This window comes from Triturus cristatus, chromosome 2_2 (genome assembly GCF_964204655.1).
Source record: "Triturus cristatus chromosome 2_2, aTriCri1.1, whole genome shotgun sequence".
Taxonomy (NCBI): domain Eukaryota; kingdom Metazoa; phylum Chordata; class Amphibia; order Caudata; family Salamandridae; genus Triturus; species Triturus cristatus.
Window position 1 is genome coordinate 435,818,933 of NC_140582.1, and position 21,833 is coordinate 435,840,765.

Consider the following 21,833-nt stretch of genomic DNA (forward strand, 5'->3'; position numbering starts at 1 on the left):
GTCATCTTTTTCCTTAACCGTCAAGAGTGTAAACAAAGTGTAAACAAAGTGTACACAAAGGTGTAGGACCTCTGAATGGACTAACAAACAAGAGATAGTATGACAACTCTGAAGGCAGAGGCTTATTTTGAGATGCCATTCAATGAAATGTAATCTTTTCCAGGGACTGGAGAGAAACTACAAATTTATTGACATCTGTCCTGTAGCCTGTCCACAGCTTCATTTCTCACAGATAGATATTGGGGCTTTGTCACTAAGACCCTTAAGGATTTCATTCAGATTTCCAATCCTTGACCATTGCCACCTGCACAGCTGCAAACGGTAGCATGCCGTATCAATCGGCGTGTCGTCCAGTACAAGTGCATTTGAACTGGGCTACATTGCCATTTAAGGAAAGTTGGTGATAAACTTAACTGCTCTTTATCAACTTTTGGAGAACTTCCGGATGAGGCCATCCCTACAGCAATTTACCCTAACAGTATTCTAAAAACAAATTGTTCTACAGCCCTGGTCAACTGCATGGGCTAACCAAGTGAAACCACGGTCATGCAAGATTGATCATGATGCACGATGTATTGCCACGGATTGTCCATTAACATAAAAACAATGTTGTTTACTAGTAGTTCAAGTAACTATATGCAAATGAACATGTATGTTGAGGAAGTGAAAACCACACTGCAAAGATAGTGATAAACTGGAATGAAGACTTTACAGGTGCTACATCTCAAGTTAGAGCATACACTTTAGAGGTCTCCCTGACCACTTGCTTGCAGGAAAGGCAGATATTTATTCAGGACAGTTCTGCACTTTTGTAATCCTGTGTTGCATCATCTGTTTACATAATTGAGTGTCACCTCCCACTGATGTTTCTTAGCGATACTGAGGGAGGGGATGACCCCCTCCCCGCCAGCCCCCCAATGCTGTTGCCAAGAATATTGAGGTTTTAATTATCAATCTGCCGCATTAATGAATCCACAATATCGAATACCGCTATATCATTAAGGTAAGTGTAAATAGGTAAGTGTAGATTTACTATTCTTAATTCCACGTCTACCTACCTTGGCAATATGTATATCATCACTAAATTGTCACGGTAGGTAAAGTGTGGAGTTAAGAACAGTAAATCTACACTTACTTGCACATACTTACCATGGTGAAACAGTGGTAGTCAATATGGTGAAGTCGATGCTGTTGCTGGTCAATATTTTTCACCTCAGTGTTCTGGCATGCATCCTCCCTGGCAAAGGCTGCTCTTCTTGAATCGTTTGAAAGTTGCGCTGAGTGGAGTGGTTTCCAAGTTTGACTCATGCTATGTGAAAGTTCAAGTGGAGGTGAACGCCTTGTTTGTTCAAAGTCATATTTACAGTCAGCTCTTGTTTCCTTACTGTGGACTGGTATCACAGACGTGCGGCTGGATTCTACATCTGTTGACACAGCACACCCTGAAGCTACTCCTGTAAATACATGTTGTGGTTAGCTGGTAGTTTACTTTTCCGGCCGCGTCTAAACATACCCTGTGGCTTTAAACTAAACATCACACCGTGAATATATTACACAAAAACGCACACATACACGTGCGCGCACACGCACACACACCCACACACACACACACACACACACACACGCAATCACACACACACACACATAAGCTTCATTGGTTCTACAGTAAAATTAAAAACAGATGCATGTAAGAAATGCATAAACGGAATATATTTGGCATTCATAGTATCCTTTTCTAAGTTTGTCTCTGTTGTTTGCCATTGTTGACTTTAAAATTAGTTGTTTTCAAGGATCCTCCTTTGGAAAGCATGTGAATAGGATGAAAATTCTGAGCAGCAATACGTGTTTCCCAAATTTCATTTTTTGTATTTTAGACGGCATCGAATTATTTTACTTTTAAAGAAAGATAAATTGCAGAGATCATCCTGAAAACTGGTACTTTGGTTGAAACCAACAGAGTGATTTGTAATGTCTATAATTGTTCTCTAGCACACTTTTACCAAACTGTTGGTCATATAACAGTAGTTCTTTTCCAGAGAAGTTGGTGCAGGAAATCAAGGAAGCCACAGAGAGAGAGCAGTCCCTTAAATGTGAACTGGCCGCCACGTCCAGAAAGCTTCAACTGCAGATGGAAGCCAACATGGAAACCAAGACCGTGTTCGAACAGCATGCTTACGACATCTGGTTGACAAAGGTAACCTCTGAATTTCTGATGCCGCCATCTTTCGAAACAATATTTAGCTCATTTTATTTGGTTTCTGATGAGTGTTGGTGAGGAAACCATAGTGTTGATGAAACTTCAAGGTTTGACACTTTTAGGCGGTTGTAAAATAAAATCGTTGTAAGAATAGATTACACCCGCCATTGCATACGCCGTCTACACCTTGCCCTGACACATCGCCATCAGCTCACCCCGTACTTGGCCTTGCTTTTCATTGACTTTGAAAAAGCATTTGATACAGTTGACTGGAGCTATCTGGAAGACGTGCTCGAGGTGATGGGATTTGGCCTCCCATTCAGGCGTTTCATCCGAGTTCTATATTCTAGCCCTAAAGCACGGGTCCTAATTAACGGCGTGCTTTCGAAGCCATTCCCCATCCAAAGGGGCACCCGCCAAGGCTGCCCACTCTCGCCGCTTTTATTTGCGCTAGCAATGGAGCCCCTGGCCTCTCTCATACTCCAAGATCCCCGCATCCGGGGATGGGCCTGGGACCCCTACCTGGTCGACAAGATCGCCCTTTATGCCGACGACGTCCTCCTATTCCTAGAGGATCCCGAGGACTCCGGCCCGCGATGCTTGGACGCCCTCTCCGCCTTTGAGAGAGTCTCTGGCCTACGGCTCAACCCGGCGAAATCCACTCTGGTTCCACTCCACCCATCACGTGCCTGTTTTGATTGGCAAACAACCATTCCCCTACGTAGGCAGTCCTTTCAAATACCTGGGAGTCTAGGTCATCTTGCTCCCATGACTTGAATGGGCCCTTAACCTCATGCCCCTGGTTACCAAGGCCAAGGCGGACCTCAAGCGATGGCAATCCCTTCCTCTAAATCTCCTTGGCAGGAGTGCGCTTTTTAAAATGATGGTTCCCCCCGCTGTTAATATATTCTCCAAAATATAACCTTTCACCTCCCAGGGAGCTGGTTCCGCGAAATTGATGGTCTCCTCACCGGATTTTTATGGAAAGGCAGGAGGCCGCGTATGTCCCTGGCTCACTGGCTAACTGCCGGATACCCCCTTATGATGGTGGCATGGGTGTGACCAATCTTCACCTGTACTACCTGGCCACGAGACTCATAGTGGTTCATGACTGGTTCGGCGGCAGCTGGTCTGACCTGGCGTACCAGGTTGAGCTCCGGTCTATGGATTTCCCATAGCTCCAAGCCTACTTGTGCGGGGCCCCCATACCACAAATCCTTCCCCCCATCACTAGGACAGTCCTATTGGCTTGGCGCACTGCCCTGCGCCACACGAAATGGGATGGGAAGCTTACCCAACACACACTCCTGTGGCATGGTACTTGGCTGCGTGAGACTTCAACTCTCCGGGACTTTCGTCAATGGGACCGAATTTGGATTTCGCTTCTTGGGGATGTCTGGGTTGGGGACCACATCAGGGCCTTTGCAGAGTTGCAGCAGCGCTACTCCCTCCATTCTTCCCAGTTTTACAAATACCTGCAGCTTCGGCATGCCCTCACTGCACACATTACATCTCCCACCTCCCTCCCCGAATTCAGTCCCCTCGAGGCCCAACTGATGATGGGGAACCTAGGTAAAGGAGGGGTGTCGTGGATCTACCGCTCCCTAGTGAACAACGGCCCGCGACCCTGGACTCATTGCACGCTCGCTCGGACGGTTGGCTGGGCGCCTTGGAGGATGCAGACTGGCGTGACTCTCTCATGGCTCCCAAGACCTTGACGACCTCCTCCAAACCGCATCTAATTCAACTGTACTACTTACACATGGCAAGTTTAGCCCCTGCGCGTTTGTATAGAGCCCGACTGCGGCCCTCCCTAACTTGTACATGATGCAATCACGCCCCTGCAGACTTTTATCATATGTTCTGGCAATGTCTCACCATTGCGTCATTTTGGGCGGGTGTGGAGCTGGAACTTACACAGACCCTGGGGTGGGTGGTTCCCCATGACCCACTATGTCTGATTTTAGGTGTGTTTGATGGCCTGGACGGTTCTCGGGCCGATGAACACTTTCTTGGAACTGCAGTGACGGTAGCGAAATGTGACATTGCAACACTCTGGTCGCAGGTCAGGCCCCCCACTGTACGGAGGTGGAGACGGGCACTGGATTGGTGCGGGGCCCAGGAGGAACCCCTCTTCGAAGCCCGGGGCTGCCCTGAACTATTTGGAAAGATTTGGGGTAAATGGTTCAATCTATTGTCCTGAGTGGTGTGTGCATTCATATGATTCGAAATAACCTTGTACGTAAATCTATTCTGAAGCGTGATACACAGGTCTCCGTCACCATCCTTGCTGTTGTTTATCATTGAGATAATGTGCCTGATTTTGCTGCCAATGTAAATCTGTGGTCTCTTTTAAATATCAATAAATTTGATTATCAAAAAAAAGAATAGATTACAAAGTTGGAATTTACCTCGGATGTTATTTTACTTCTCAACTTAAAAATATTCAACCTCATAGCCAAAATATTAAATATATTTAACCTCATAACTATCTCCTGAGGGACAGCCATAATCAAGTTATGCACCAGAAATTAAGAATGGAATGCAGTGATAAATATGGAAGGGGCAAAGGTAATGGATCCTGTGGAAACATTCTCTGATCTCTAAAATATGTCAAACTAGATTGAGGGCCAAGATGTAGGCGTAGTGTGAAGAAACCTCAGGATTCGTGTATTTCGGACAGAGTGAAGAAACATAATAGGCCAAACCTGAGCCTCTCCTGTTTCCGGACGTAGCTATTTGTGGACAGAGAAGAATCACGATCTCTCAGAGATACCATAGGCTGCCTCTTTGCACCATGGCCAAGCTCAAGGCTTAGCCCTGTAAAAGGCAATGGGGTGTGAAAGCCACTCATTAACCATTTGAAATCAACTTAGGATACAAAGAACATAATGACTGAAAAAACATACATTTCATCAAAAATAAAAGAAGCTTATTGCTAGAAAATATTTAGGATAAAAATGAACTAATAATAATACTGGAATACAATATTGATAATGCTCCCAACTGAAGGTTAAGGTTCTGATATGAACATTTACTTCATGGTCTCATCAAGCTGTATGATGGTGCATAAAGAAAAGGAAATACAATTGCTAGCAAAAGTCTTCAGTGTGTTAAGGCCCCGAGACTGAGCTGGACGGGGGTGGGACCTAGTTGTCCTGCAAAGAGGTTGGGCAACTGTCATCCTTTTTGTTGGACTTATATTTACATCAAAATAATGCTCTCTCTAGTGTGAATGAATCTCTGAAAGTGGCAAGAGAAGGTTCAATGCCTTCAGGTCAGTATGGTTTTATCTTCCATGAGGGTGTAGTGATGACTTGGGGAAGAGCTCATGCCAAGGAAGTAAGAGGAGATTAACTGGTTTAGTATCCACTCTGAGATCACTGCTGGCCCCATCTTATGATCCAAGGTGCGACCTTTTGGCAAGGCTCAAATTGGCCTGGGGTTGCTTGTGATCCAGTTCAGAAAGATACTAGGGCTGACAGTTAGGGCTGAATTATTTTTATTCGTGCAAGCTCAAGGCTGATTTCCATATGGCTGGTTCCTCTCTTAGGTGTCATAATAGGCAATGGACTTGATGGAGTGGAATGCAGCCTGAATGAGTATCAGTGGCTGAGATTATTCAAGCAATTCTCTATTTTGTTTTCCTCTGTTCCTTTGGGAGCACAGAATGGTTGATGCTGGACAATGTCTTGACAACCTTTTCTTGATTCCACAAGGTGCTTTTGATCCGGCTCTTCCTATGTATTTAGACTTAGGAGAGTATTTTGTTGCTCTGGAGTATGATTCCCAGTGATGCGGTTTGTCAAAGTTACTTCAAGTGATATAAAAAGTTCCTCACTTTTTCTTGGAACGTTTTTGAATTGGTTCTGTACGACACAGGGACAAAATCATCTCTTTACCAATGCGCTTTATCCACAATAATGAGGTATCAGCTGAGCATCACATGACTCCCTGAGAGCAAACTCTGTGGCTCCAAATCAACAAGGTCATAAACTAGAGTTGCCTTAACCCAAGTTAGAGTGTGTCTCCATTTTCCGCCTGATGCTTTAAGCTGTTACTTTCAAGACTAGACTTCAAGTAACTTGAAGTAGGGTCTGTTATGACTAGGCCTAGCCACAGCCTTGCAGGTCATTAAGAACACTGTTTCCCGTCCTGGACTTTTGTGTGAGAACCTAATACATTTTGGGTGTTGTGGTATTATTTTCCTTCTATTGAACTTATTAGAATAACACACCTGAAATCAGTGACTTGTCAGTGAATAGCTCAGCAATGGAGACAGTGTCCATAATGACCTGAAGTGAGGTGGTCACATATTTATGAATGGGGTATGTCTTGGGTCTGTAAAATTTTTCACACCATCTCAAAAAGATGTGATGCTTCTCAGGTTGGTGCCAAAGCCTTCTCCCTAATCTCTGACTTTTGGTGACAGACGGACAAACATGGGTTTGGAAATGGGTTGAAAATCATAATCCGATAGATCCTGCTTTTCTTCAAAAAGCGCAAGACCTGAGTTGAATGACTCCTCTGCCGACCCATCCTTTTAATGGGCCTGTAGCTCAGTAGGTTAACACCGCTCAGCAGGTCTAACCCAGCTTTTCAAACATTTGAGTTAAACTTCTGAGCTGAACAAAATAAACACCCTTGATTTGGTCATTAGAAACATCTGTTAGTTACATAAAAAAAAACAGAAGACTGTAGCGGAAAATGATAAATAAATATATCATGATGTCCTACTTACAAAGTTTTGCATTGGAATATACAAATCGAAGTGAAAGAAATAGACAGAATCCAAATGCGTTTTATATTATTTCTTGGCTGGTTGTTTGCTTCAATGATGTCCTCCTGCTCAGGCCCTCATTTCGACTGGCCTGTTAATTGAGAGGGACATTGTAATGTGGGTTACTGGGTACATGGGCATTATGAGGTCTGTGAAAACACTGCAGACCTGGCACGTTTCACCCAGAGCTTTCGGCCGTTCAAAACAGCAGAAAATACTGGGAGAAACAGATCAGAGGAATGGGGAATTGCCAGGTTGATTGTACCTGGAATTACGGATTTACACTTTAATGACCCATTTATCAGTGGAACCTCATGCTTCCTCGTAGAATGCCAGCTAACTCTACCTTCTATCCTGCAGAGGTAACAGAACTTTAGTGATGTTAACTTCAGGCGTGCGACTTGAGTAGATGTGGGTGGCGGGAATTTGTAATGAAGCCCAAAGTGTCCCCTTCAGAGCAATTCAGCATTATTTTGTGGAGTATTGCAGAAGTGCAGTTATTATATGAGGGATTTTCTGTTACTCATGTCCTTATTGAAGACCCTTATTTAGGGTTGATAAACAAGGCACATGAATTTGGCCCATAATCATAACTCAATTTGAATCAGTAGTTGCCAGTGGGGGCCACCGACAATTATTTTTGGGGACCTGAACTTATTTTTCCTCAAAAGACATTTCCCGAGCGCACACGAGGGAAAACCACACATTGGAAGAAGAGAAAGACGGAAAAACCATCACCGAGGGAGAAAGCAGGAAACTGCAAGAATGAGATAAAGGGACAGAGAGTGTCTAGTAGTGGATTAACGAGGCCTGAGGTGGATTCAGCGCTAACAGCCTCAGTATTTGGCGCGCTGATATTTAATAGCGCCGGACGGGCTTCTGAGTTGCGCTTTTGGGCACCGGTACTCATTATTTTACAAATTAAGCACTGGCCACAAATATAAAATGAACAAGAGGACTGGTGACCAGAGACTGTCCTCAATTACAGGCATGCTAATACTTCAGGGAAGCTTCTCTCTTACCCCCAAATGTCCTTAGTCACCAGGTTGCAGCCTTTTTTACCTACCTGATAGACTACCTGTTCTTTGTCAGTGAGAAAGGACCTGTGGAATAAGGGCTAGGTGGCTTAAAGAGGAAGGCCCAGATTTACTAACATTTGGCACTACGCAATGCAGGAAGACAGCTTGCTGCTCTGCATCAAATAGGGAGTGCAGGAATGCGCCATATTTACTAAGATATGGCGCATTCCTGCTCTCTATCTATGCTGGTGCACTGAGTGCTGCCTAGGGCTAACACAGGCTCCCTTGTGCATGGGTCAAGGATGCCTGCATTACAGGTAGGATTGTTTTTTGTGCAATAAGGAGCATCTTCCTGCACAAAGACAATCCTTAGAGAATGCAACAAACATACAAAGAGGAAATAACGGGAATAAATAAATATATTTCTCCATGTCCAGCCTCTGTTCGGATGGCGTTGCATTTTAAAACATTCTGAGGTTTACTACTCTTAGTAAATCTGGAATCACACCAATATCCTTGGGTGGATGTGGGGGAACCACCACACTCCACCCAAGGAACACCTACCCAATGAAGCTACTCTAGATTTACTAAATCACGCAGAGCTATGCAAGGTGGCTTTGCGTGGCTTAGTTAATCTGATTTAAGGGGTTGCGTTGCAAAGGGCAACACAAGCCCTTAGTAGATGTGGGCCGTAGTGTCTAGCCCCACAATGATTTGTGAGAGGCAGGCAGCTGCTATCTAAGCCTCCAGGCCATTCCTCCATGGTTTTTCTATGAATAGCTAGAACTTGGCTAAATATTTACCACGGTTTGAGTGCTTTTGTAATGGTTGGTAAATTGATGCTACACCCAAAACGTTAGTGAATATATCCATTTGTGTTTTGGCAAAAAAGGTGTATGCTTTGCCCACACTTCCATTTGTCCCGTAACCTCTTCACAGTGCTACATATCTTGTGACATCACCGCTGGCTGTGTCTTCTCGTTTATGTTGTGCCCTACGACAGTTCTGCTTCTGTACTCACACTAAGCTCCCACCGTTAAAAACAATAGGACATAAATGGTGTTTTTTGTTATAATTTAATTATTCCAAGCGCCCTATTTCTTGCAGAGACGAGTTTATTCTCAAGAGCGGCTGTTTGATGCATTTGAACAGTCTTTTCTTGAAAATTATTTTCTGAAGGAGGAAATGGATGAGGTGCTAAAGGCCCTGAGACACTTGAACGAGTCCGAGTCCCGGCTGGAAAAAATGGTGGAAGATCTGCAGCGGAGCAACCAAGCCAAAGCCGCGGAAATTGAAAATCTGAAGACTCATTTGGAGAGGTAACTAACCACACCACAACCATTCTTAGCCATGACCAACAAGTTTAATTCAATGCTCAAGCAGGGCCGACTTAACAGCATTATAGGCCCCCGGGGCAAAGCAGTGCACAGGACCTGCCCACACAACCACTCACAGGAATAAAAATGTTTAATGGAAAATAGTGTTGAATTCTGATCTGCATGGGGGTCCCTATGGTCGTGGGGCCCCCAGGCAACTGCCCAGTGTGCCCATGCGTTAAGAGGACACTGTGCTCAAGTAGCCTATTATCATAGTATTTTAGTTGGGCAGTGAAAGGCCACCTCTTCGTCATCTTCCCAGCAGACACGGAAGAGAGAGAGGATGTTGGTTGATCATACTTAGGAGTGAATATACGAGAGTGATTTCCTGTAAGGAGCATTTTCGACAAGGGTGTTTCAGAATACATGAATCTTACTCACATTGGTTTTTTTAGTGTAGGAAGACCATGTTTCGAGGGAATCTTATAAGGACATTTGATAGGAAATAGGGACGGTCAGGGCTTTTCATTTCAGAACACAAATTGAGGCAGAAATGAATTTATCCGCCGGAATTTCGTACCAGCACTTGAGGCTCTTGAGCCATGCACCTGACCACAAAATGGATATGTGGGTGTTCAAGAGTGGGGGCAACAATAATGGTCAGCACAAAACTTTAGCAGGTAGTTTTACACCCTGAACACAGTTTTACATTTATTTCTGTCAAGATTAGGAGTAAATGCTTTTTCGGGAACACTTTTTCCCATCAAGGTTGGGAGTAAATCCTTTTTCAGGATGGGAAAGGGGTATAGCTACAAAATTGAAGGGGTGCAGAGAAAGAAAGGGGAGAAATAGAAAAAAAAACGTTTAAAAAGCACAAATGCACTTTAGTGTGACATTTTCACTTGCAGAAAGGTGCACATCTATATTTCCAGATGCAAAAATGCCTGTGGATGTAGGAGCTCCATAGAATTGGTGATGTGGGAGTCTCCTAGGAATACTACTGGGTTTATATGAGAATTTCAAAAGATGGCCCCTTCCTGCATAAAACCAATCCTGCATGCAAAACAGGCTCCAAGGATGTCTGCATTGGCGCTAGGCTGCCAAAAGGGCGCCAGCGCAGGGAAAAGGCAGTAATACACAGAATTGCCTTAAATATGGCACATTCCTGCCCTTTCCCTGTGATGCAGTGCAGCACAGCAAAGTGACTTGCTGCGCTGCATGAGTTTTCCATAAATTGGCTTCTCGTTCTTGTACAAGTGAAGCACTGCCGATAGAGAATGTAGAAATCAAGGCCAAAATAATTCAACCAAATGTATGGAATTCCGATAAGATGTGCTTGAATAAATTCATTCTACATTTTAATCTCTTTCAGAATTTGTGCAGCATTACCTGGAAAGTGTATTTGTTGCAGTTTACTAACAAAAAATGTGAACCACACACTGATTGATTCTACCGAGACTAGCCACAAATAAAGTAACTTTCTAAACACCACTTCTATTGAGAAATAAAATGGATAACAATAATGATTATTGTTTGTTCATTGGTCAGTTCACAGACTAGGCACATTGTCTGAAGCTGATGGGCAATGCTGTCATTCCCAGAACGGAGAGAGATACTAGCTATAGCTAAGGCACTCATGGACTGGGAGAGGGTATCTGATGGTACAATTCTCACTCTCAGTGTCACACTCAAAATTAGGCTGTCTGTCAGGTTCACGTCCACCACATTCCATTTATCATCTAAAGAAACAAAGCAGGGCTACTATGGAATGAGTGCTTTTTGAGAACGAAGAAACATTTTTGCCTTGAAGCAATTTTTTTAAATATTGGTAAGGGGCCAATAGCACCGCCAGCAAAAGAGTGTTACAAAAGCCATGACAAAACAAGCCAAAAGGCTGGCAGTCAATGCCAGACTAATTGGTTTTGCCAATGCATGTTTTATATATATCAATTCCACACATTTACGCATTAGCACACATGTAAATTACACATACGCAATTAAAGGCATAGGGAGGTATAATGATGTGCTCGGACTCCTAGCTGTTCTCACATATCCTGGTTAGCTCTGACCCAAGAATATGCTTACCTGGGGCCGTATTACACATTATCAATGTTTGCGCCTGGCGCACCTTTCAAAAGGTGCGCCAGGTGCAAACAGTGCTAATGTACCCCATTATGGTGTATGCGCAGCCCCCAGGGCAGTTGCGACCTCGCGCTGCACTTGGGGCAGTGCATTCATATGATAACACGGAGCAGTCGCTCAGTTTTTTCACAGTGCAGGCGGCAATTAAGGGATTTAGAGATCCCCTTTGCCACAGGGTGCAATCAGTGACTGCACCCACCTGCAAGGGGATGTCTGGGGGGTCCATGAGACCCCCTTTACCCCCTGCAGAGGGCTGCTGTCAGGAAGCACACTTTTAAATGGCGCACTGTCAGTGCGCCTTCTGAGGGCTTCTTTGACTCTGCACCCGCCTCTGTAATATGGCGCGGATTCAAAGGAATTCCCTCATTTGCATAGGGCATGCCTCTATGCAAATGAGGGAACACTGTCTGTTGGTAGTGCTGGTGTTCTAAGTTTAAGTTTTATAGAAGGGGAACACAAGCAGCTGCACCCCCTTCTAAAATACCAAAGTGCCCCGGAGGCACGCAAATGCCCGTTGGTCCCCCGGGGCACCATCTGTAATAAGGCCCCTGATATTTCAGTGACAGACCCTTCAAAGGTATGCGTTATGGTGGGCTTAGAGGGGGCAAAACTAATCACCAATGGAAGAGAAGCAAAGAATGCTAAAGGCCTCATTTAGAGGCAGATGGTGCTTTCATTAATATTTGATAAAGGTTCTGTTTGCCCACCTCTGTGTTCCCCTGTTTGTTAGTAGTGCAAAAGAAGGCATCTTTGTCAACAGCGCGTTATTGATGGCTCCACCATTTGGAAAGCCAATCCTGATAGACCATCAGGCAGGGGTTACAGTGATGAAAATGACATCTGACTGATTGTCACGCTTGTCATGTTGACCTTTGATGCACAGGTCTGCCAGTGACCTTGAAGTAATGGGAATAAATATATATTTATTCACTGAAAAAAACAAAGGTTAATGTGATGTTATAATTAGGTGAACATTTCAGTGACAATGTAACACTTTAAACTTAAGAAACCTCTTCTGCTTAAGCAACAACATATTCACATTTGAAGATCAACTGTACAAACAAATCCAGGGTACGGTCATGGGCACCTGCTTCGCCCCCAGCTACGTGAATCTTTTCTTGGGCTGGTGGGAGAAGCGGGTGGCCTGGTCGGATTCTTATGACACCTGGGTGGAAAACGTCATTAGTTGGCGCAGATATATAGATGATCTCATTTTCATTTGGAGGGAACAGAGGAGTCAGCCAGTGATCACATATCAGTCCTCAATAATAATGAAATCAATCTCAGTTTCACCTATGAGATTAGCTCCACCAGTGTTAACTTCTTGGATTTACAGGTTTTTGTCAGTGATAACAAGATATGTACCTCATTGTATAGAAAACCTACTGCAGGTAATGCAGTCCTTCATGCCAACAGTTGTCATCTGCACAGATTGGTGGAAAGCATACCATATGGGGAACTGTATAAAAAGAAATACCACACTAGAGAAAGATTACCATTAAGCAGCACAGGACTGCATAGAGAGATTCAAAGTGAGAGGGTACAGCAAGGGCACACTACAAGGGGTCAAACAAAGAGTAGATAGGAAGAATCGAAGTGACCTATTACAGGGTAAGAAAGAAAGGAGACAGGATGCCACCACTAATTCATTCAGGATCATCACCGATTTTTCCAATAAAGCCAACGTGGTGAGAAAGATCCTACAGACGCATTGGGGAATCTTGAGATAAGGTCTGATTATAGGCAAAGATATCCCGAGGTACCCAGCGATGACATTCAGAAAATCGAGATCTCTTAGAGATACTTTAGTGAAAAGTCACTTATCCCGTCCAATAACTGAAACGCCACTATCAACAGTGAAAGGGTTTTACCCTTGTCTTAAATGCAAGGCATGTGCCAGCAGTAGCAGGGTTCTTACCTATGAAGCCCCTGGTCTCAAAGAACTGAAGAAGATCAATAAGTTGATGAACTGTAATACCCCTTAGACAGTGTACTGTCTAGTCTGCCCCTGTAAACTCCGCTACGTGGGGAGTACTATTCATGGCACAAAGGTGCAGATATTGGAGCATCTGAGAGCTATTAGTAACCGCGATAGCTCTTACCCAGTAGCCCGACACTTTGAGCTGCACCACAGAAGTAACAGGAACCTATTACAATTCTCCTGTCTGGACCATGTCCCACATGAAACAAGGGGGGGCAACCAAGAGTTGAGGCTTTGACGACTGGAATCCAGATACATACTGGATATGCAAACGAAAGCACCAAATGGTCTGAATAAAAGCGAAGAACTAGCAATCCACCTGTAAAAGGCAAATAGATAAGTGAACAGATAGCAAGATGTGGTAGGGTATATAGGTCAATCAAGTATTTGGGGAGCGCTGGACCTGTATGTAGAGTTACCAAGCCCATACAGGGCTTAATCACAAAGCAGAGGTAGTCCATCTAGGGCGATATTCATGAAAATGGTGTAGACTTCTGGCAACATAATCTGTCCTCTAGGAATACAGTGTGTGAGAAACTGGGTTATTAGGTGAGAGGGTGGGAGCACCAATCAATTAATAAACTGAGTCCTTGTCAGGGTGAACCATAAAAGTCACTAAATAAGCTTGTGCTTAGCAGTCAGTCTTATCTTGGAGGCAATAAATAAACAATGTATGCAGCACTCAAGCAGTAATAAAAATGAAAACACAGCACCAATGAAGTACCAAACGAATTTAAAAACATTTAGCACATTTTAATCAATAAAATAACTCCAAATTGACAAAAATCCAATGAATGGATCTAGGGATACAAGTTTTTAAAGTTTTATGTGAAAATAGCACCAAAAATCACAAAGTGCGACTCATGGTTATCTGGTTGTGCTGGACAGTGGTAAAGTCACAAGTTTAGGCTGACTGTGATGTACAGCGGGCCAGATACTGGAACCTGGTTGGTCCTGTTGAAGAGTTAACTTCTCAAGTCAATGGGAAGATGTGCCGTTCGTATGTGCGGGGGCTGCGAGGATGTTAGGGCAGTGCTAGGAGCATGTTGGGCACCACAACAGTCGCTGTTGTAGCGCAAAGAGCTGCTCATTGCCTTAAATTCGCTTTGGTGGTTGACGTGATCAATCAGTGTAAGCATGATGTGCAGGTCTTGCTGGAGCCTTGCACTGGCGGTCCTTGTGGGTGGTTGATTCATGGCGCAAAGAGATCGCTTCTTTGTATCTTCACATTTTCTTCAGGAGGAGTACACTCTGATGCCAGCAAAGGGTCCAGGATCTGGGGGGCTCCTTTTGGGGATCAGGTCTAGCTCAAGCAGAAGCCAGCAGCAGGGCTCTTACAGATCCAGTGGTGCTGGTCAGCTGGGCAGTTGCTGGGAGGCATCTTTAAGCTTGTTGTGGTCCTGTAGCTCAAACAGGAGATTAGCCAACTGACCCTTGGTGTAACTTCTGGGGAGCCTGTGTTCAAGGTGAGCAGGTCCAGTTTTTATTCTTCAGACAGCAGGGCAGCCTTTCTTCTGAATCTTCCACAAGTTCAGCCGTTTTGTTGATGAGAGATTCTGAAGGTGCCAATGTTATCCCATGTGCCAGCCTGTGGGTGGGGGATGCCCCCTTTGTCTAACATTCCCCTTTCCTGGGTTTGACTCCAAACTGTCTTTGGTAACAAAGGGCAGGCAGGCCGACGGGAAAGCTACAATTGTCAGTGCCAGGGCAGGCAGCCCTTTAAAGTCAGGAAGAGGGTGGACAATCCCTGAGGCTACCGTTTGAAGCTCAGGTAGGGCTGAGTACAACCACCCAGGGCATTCTGCTCAGAAGAGCAACCCCTTGCCCCACTCCCAAGGCCCCTTTGTCCACATGTCTGTAAGGAATCCACAAAACACTACAGGAAAGACATTCACCGCCATGTGACACTGGCAGAAAGACTCATTTGGTTTAGGCAGGAAAATACAGACTTTTTAAAAGTGGCATTTTCAGAATAGAAACTTAAAATCCGAATTTACTATTAAAGAGGATTTTAAATTACAATTCATTTGAGTGGAAACAGCATTGCTCCATCTGGTCTCAAACAAAAGTGATCACTTACTGAATGTAATAAGGTAAACCCATGTTAGTCTATGGGAGAGATAGCCTTGCAAGCAGTGAAAATGACTTTAGGAGTTTTTCACTACCAGGACATGTAAATCTTATACCCACATCAAACTCTTAAAATACGATGGACCCTTCCCTAACAGCATTTAACACCTACATAAGGGGTAACTTACCAGTATTAAAAAGAAAGATTTAGGCCTGGTAAAAGGTTATTTTTCTAGGTCAAAAAGGGAGTTTAATACTGTACTACAGGCTGCAGTGGCAGGCCTGAGACTTGTTTACAGTGCTACTTTAGTGGGTGACACAATGAGGGCTGCATGCCACTAGAAGTATTTAATTTACAAGGCGTGGATACATATAGTACCATTTTCTAGGAACTAATAATTGAGTTAAATGTGCCAGTTAGGTGTATGACAATTTCTGCATATTTAAGGGAGAGAGCACAAGCACTTTACCACTGGTTAGTTGGGGTAAAGTATACAGAGTTCTATTGCCAACACGAACAAGTTCAGCAAAGCAGGGTGAAGGCAAAAAGGTTTGGGAGACTACCACACCAAGGATGTCAAGTGTAACATAGCGGATTCTGGGAAACTGTTCCTTAGTGGGCATTAAGCTAAAACCCCTCCTTGAGTCCAGAAATTCCTATAACCACAACAGGAGACAGAGGATTTAGTGACTGTGTGTAACATCTTATCCTTTAGAGACTTCAATCTGCAGAAAACTGGTTTCAAGTTTATGATCCTATTGCAAACCATACTAATTCAGCAAGAAGTGGCTCCATCTATTTCCTTCTGTCCAGAGTTATAGGCATTGAGGACCAAAACTAAGAGGTGGCTTATAAATTAACTCACTCAATCACTCTCTCACTCACTCACTCACTCACTCACTCACTCACTCACTCACTCACTCACTCACTCACTCACTCACTCACTCACTCACTCACTCACTCACTCCTGCATTAAAAAAGAAAATGAAGCCTAGTTTATTTAGAGAACAGTAGGCAATATCCCTTACTTTATTATCTGAAATAGCTGATTCATTGACAAGCAAGCAGTCATTTGGTCTTATTTAATGTTGCTTTTTTAATTTCATCTGTCAGAATGTTTTATTTTAATGTTGGCTTTGCCACAAAATAGTTTTGTGCTCTGTGTTGATGTTTGTTTATGTCGCCATAGAGACCAGGTCATTTGTTTGCCTTACATTTTTGGCGTCCCATAAAGATTGCATGCTTTGCTAAAGTACTTCAATATTTAATCCAGAATAAAGAGACCCCCACTCCCACCACCCGTTGAGATGTGTTGACTCCGGATGAAAAATCTGTCTGTATTTTTGTGGAGGAGTTTTATGCTAAGATTTGGCTGAAGCTGGGTGTTGTGTTTTATAGTGTTTGGCGATCATACGCTTGTCACAGCATGTAGCTTTTTCTAATGCAAATGCTCACAAGTCCTCAGAATTACTGGCAGAGTTTGCATAATTTAATACTTTCTTGACAATATCGCACTGAGGTGAAGATGTTATATTGTTCCCAGGAGTAACTTTGAGCGAGACGAGCAGAAAAGATGCCATTCCATCACCATGCGGGAGATGAAGCTGGAGCGTGACGTCATCGCAATGAAGCTCCGAGAAACAGCCCTCCAGCTAGAGGAGCTATCCCAGAAGCAGAAAACATGGGTGCTCCACATACAAGGGTAAATCCATTCTACTTGTAAACTGCTCAGTCTTACACGTGCAGCTTTCTTGCGCTTATGTGTCAAGTGTGTGCTTCTGTGAACACTTAATGCACCTCAACTCCTCCATCTTACTATTATTTATGTTTTATCATATGTCATGAGGTAGGTCGCAATTTGCGACTCATTGGGAATAGCCTGTAAGGGATGGTGGTCTGCTGGGGTCAGCAGACCACCATGTCTGTGATTTATTTTTAAATAAATCAATTTTTTTATTGAAATGCAGCCCGTTCTCTTTTAAAGAAAACAGGATGCATTTCAAAAATGAAAAATGAAAAGCTACCTTTTCATTTTTTTTTAATAGACATATTTTTATTTGAGCACTTTTCAGGACAAAAGAACAAATAACACAGTCTTTAAGCACATATAGAAGCATCCAACAGCAACCATCTAGTACAGCATCTGGAAAGATAGGCCTGCCAAGAGCAGATTCAAGCATATGAAAGAACAGACCTAGAGAAAAGCTTAACATATGTCACTCGTAGGTGTTGGAGAAGCGTTATATAACACAGGCAGCATGAACATTAAAACACATCAAAGAAGACAAAACAATCATACCTACTAATAAAAAGAAAATGAACAATAAAAAACTAGAGGTTGTCATTAAGCTAACAGATAATAATGTCAAGCAGGGGAGGGTTTGGACAAGGCCACATCAAAGGGGAGTGCCTAGGCAGCGAAAGGTGGACGAGAAGGCCTGTACAAAGAGCATCCCTTTCTTGCATATACAAGGACCAGAGCCATGAGAGACGTTAATCAAACAGTTGAAGAGCCTTGAGTCTGGGTGGGGTAAAGCAAATGTGCTTCATACATATAAAATACTCTAGCAGAGGTTTCCAAATGTGTGTGAATTTATTATCTGTACGGGCGACCCTGTGGGGTAAAAGTTCCATGGCCATGACATGCCAAAGGTGCGTGAACTGGTGGGTAATTGGCAGGGCAGTCAACTTCTTCCTGTGGAGTGCGACAAGCTGTTTAGCAGCTCCAAGCTTATGCACAATCAGCCGCCAATCCCTGTGTGTCATTGCCTCCAGTACCAGAGGATGTATGCCTAGTATTACAGTTGTGTAAGAGTGTGGGAGTGGAAAGCCCACAACCCCTTTCATGTGGCTCAAGATTTCCTTACAATATGTATCAATGAGAGGACAGGACCACCATATGTGGAGGAAGTTGCAGGGGGCTGATGTGCAGCGCCAGCAAAGCTAAGATATAGAGGGGTTGATATAGTGTAGGTGTGTCAGAGTGAGGTACCACCTCATAATCAGCTTACTGGCAGTCTCCCGCTGAGGTATGCTCCTATATAATTTGGGAATATCATGCCATAATTCCTCCCACTGTTTCTGGGAAATCCCCTAGGTGGAATCTGATTCCCACTGGGATTGTTATGTGTGTGGTCATGCAGGGGTCGAGTGCTGAAGTACCTGCTAAGTGCTTGAGCTCAATCCCCTTGTCCAATTATATGATTATATGATGTGAGCTGGTAATATTGTAGCCTAGCTGATTCAGGAAGCTGGAAATCCTGTTGTCAAAAGTCTTGATTGTTTCCCCCTCAAAGAAGTCATGGAGAGTGCGACCGTCACCCTCTATTCAAGCTGGGAAAGAGCGGGGCTGCAAAGCCAGAGTGAACTCCGGATTTCGGGCAAGAGGGGTATTCAGGGAGGGGAAGATGGTCAGTCCCCTTCTGAGAGCCATTTTGTCCCCTATGTCAAGGGCCGTTTTGGTGGGAGTCGCTATATATGCGCTCCGTGGTCTGGTATCAAATGGGAGCCATGCCAAGTTCCGAAGGGGGTGGCATGCCACTGCCCTGTCCATATGGAACCAATGCTTTTCGCTTTCCCGTACGGCCCATGGTCCGGCATTCCAGGGTCTTAATGTCAGATGTTAGGCCCGACTCAACCAACTTGGCTTCCAGTGTACGGGCAAAAGCACTGGAAGTGATGGCCCCTCATATGGTGGCCTTGAAGCCATCCCAGAGTGTGTGCCCTGAAATCTCAGGGTGGGCGTTGGTAGCAAAGTAAGCTGAGATTTATTTTTGGATCTCCGCAACATCGACTGGTTCTCTCAGTAGTTGTGGGGGAAGACGCCATCGAGAGCAGGTGCAAGTGGGATCCTCTGCTCTGGCCAATGTAATCTCTAAGTGCGCATTGTCTGAGATCGATATATCAGAAATGCAAGCGGAATCTAAGTCACGCAACAACATGTGGGTGCAGAAGATGTAGTTTAAATGACAGTAAGAAGTGTGCACCCGGGAGTAGAAAGAGTAGTCACAGACCTCGGTGTGCTTGTAAAGCCATGCATCTACCAGGCCCATATCTGTAAAGTTCTGTTTAAGAGCAGCAGACATTGCTTCTGGTCCTTGAAAGGATGCAGAGCTGTGATCCATGTCTGGGTCCCATACCAGGTTGAAGTCCCCCCAACAACTATATCACCCCCCTCATGTGCTAACTGGGTATGTAAAATATCTCTGAAATACATGTTTTGAGCTTGATTGGAGCATAGAAATTCATAAGGATGAGGGGCCGAGGGCCCAGTTGTACTGTAGGTTTCAGGAAACAGCCTCTATCACCCTTCACAACCTTTAGGACCTTAGAGCAGAAGGCAGCCTTACACGTAATTGCAAATCCGGCTGTCTTAGTCGTGACATGTGCCCAGTAACGCATAGGGTATTTTGGGTGGGACATGCGAGTACTGTCATGGCTGAGGAGGTCGTTTTCCTGTAAAAAGATAACATCGGGGTCTAGTAGGAGAAGATAGCACCACACCTGACGTCACTTGTTGGGTGTTTCCAGATCCCGTACATAGAGGTATGGTAGCTTAGCATGTGGGGCACTAGTCATGATGTTGAGGATCGGGTGGAGGCTTTGCAGAGTGGCTAAAAGTATACGGTAGGGCTGCCAGAGGAGCAGAAGCCACCCTCAGAATGAGGGAGGGGAATGCATCCCAGAGAACCAGGGGTAAGTAGGGGAGATGGGGGAGTTCAATATACTGGGAGATAGGAGAGTTAGGAGCGCTCTATGGCCCAGTATCTTACCATTGTGATGTGGGAGTACAAAGCAGTAGGATATGCAATAAATCATAAGTCCTCCCTGTATGCTAGACAACCTCAGCAGAAACTAAAGAAAACCATAAATACCAACAATGAAAGGCAAGCTGGGCCTAACCTTTCCTGTCCAGTCCTGGAACAGCCAGCACGTTCATGTGCAGACCATTCTAGAGAAGTCACTCTTCAAAGGGTTGTATCGAGGGGGGTGCGCTGCAACCATAGCAAGTTTCACAGGTCCCAGATCCCCGCCGCCAATAGGGGCTAGGATAAAGGACAGCTCAGAGGTATTTGCGAGAATTCTCTGGGTACAGGACCACCAGATCCAGGCAAGTCCACCCCCACAGGGCCAGTCTTGAACATCCTGAGTAAGGGCTTGAGGAGGGATGAAGGAGCGCCATGGCAGAATTGGTGGAAATCGTGCTCTTTGGTGTTTCGAAACATCCAGTTTACAAGGCTTGTAGGGTAAGGTAGAGCACAGTACATGGCAGAATGGAGGCAAGCTGCATTGTACGAGTAAGACTGTGGCACAGATCCACAGAGTGGGGGTGGGGCTCCTCCGCAGGTTACGGAGGTGGTGGATAATGTATTTTTTGGCTTCACAAGATGCAAGGTCTCTGTCCTGCCTGTTAGGGGTTTTGAGACTTCACTGTGGTCCAACGAGGTTTCAAGGGTCTGCACAAGGGGGAGTGAGATGAGGGCGGGCTGTCCTCTTGCAAGCCTGACTTCAGGTTCAGGAGTTGTTTGGCTTTCTTCAATGAGCGGATGGTTCACCGTTTGCCCTCGCATGTAAAGATGATAGTGAAAGGGTGCCCCCATTGGTCACAAATGTTGAGGTCTCACAATTTACCGGTGACAGGCTTGAAGTCTTTCTGTCAGTGTACACTAATGGCTGCGATGTCTTGGAAAAGCTGCACAGTGTGTCCCCGAAAGACCAGGTCCGCCTTCTTCCTTACAGCTTGGAGAATAGTTTCTTTTCAGTGAAGAAGTGAACTCACATGAGGATGTCCAGGTTGGTGTCTCGGCACCCCAAAGGTGGGGGGGCACTTGATAGGCTCTATCCAGCAAAGTGGGGAAGCGGTCATCATCGCCCCGCATTGCATGCAGAAGATCTGCAGTGACACATTCTGCTCCTCATAGAACGCCTCTGATGTGAAAGTTATTTCTCATGCTTCTGTTTTCCAGGTCCTCCTGTTTCAGTTACAATTTGATTTGTTGCTCCTCCAAGGACTCAATTTTGCACTATAAGGCTTCCTGCTCTTCAGAGGGGGCATCAACGGTGTGTTCCAGGTCATCCAATAGCCCCCTAGCTCATTGACTTCACGCTTAAGTTTGTGATACAGGTCTTGACATCTGAACGAAGAGAACCAAGTTCAGATCTAATTTCCTGCAGAACTTTATCCATATAGGTCTGCTTGATTGGTGCAGCTGAAGTGGCTTTAAGGGCAGCCACTGTGGGAGCATCGGGTGGGGGTCCATGGTGGAGGAGACAGTCTTCTACCACACAAAGGTGACCAGCTGCGGTCCGTACAGGTAACAGCGGTGG

The 21,833-nt window shown here is 44.7% G+C and overlaps 1 protein-coding gene across 7 annotated transcripts in view; it reads left to right on the forward strand.

Moving 5' to 3' along the window:
* The window catches only part of LOC146862334 (uncharacterized), a 216,212-nt gene that overhangs the window by 163,712 nt on the left and 30,667 nt on the right, over positions 1-21,833 (forward strand). For 5 of the 7 annotated variants that reach the window (XM_085641538.1, XM_085641542.1, XM_085641541.1 and 2 more), the window contains exons 3-5: positions 2,037-2,194; positions 9,104-9,315; positions 17,050-17,208. In XM_085641538.1, the coding sequence (XP_085497664.1) occupies positions 2,037-2,194; positions 9,104-9,315; positions 17,050-17,208 (529 nt within the window). Of the gene's footprint in view, positions 1-2,025; positions 2,195-9,103; positions 9,316-17,049; positions 17,209-21,833 lie in introns of all 7 variants that reach the window. The other 2 variants (XM_085641539.1, XM_085641540.1) reach the window with 2 other exon arrangements.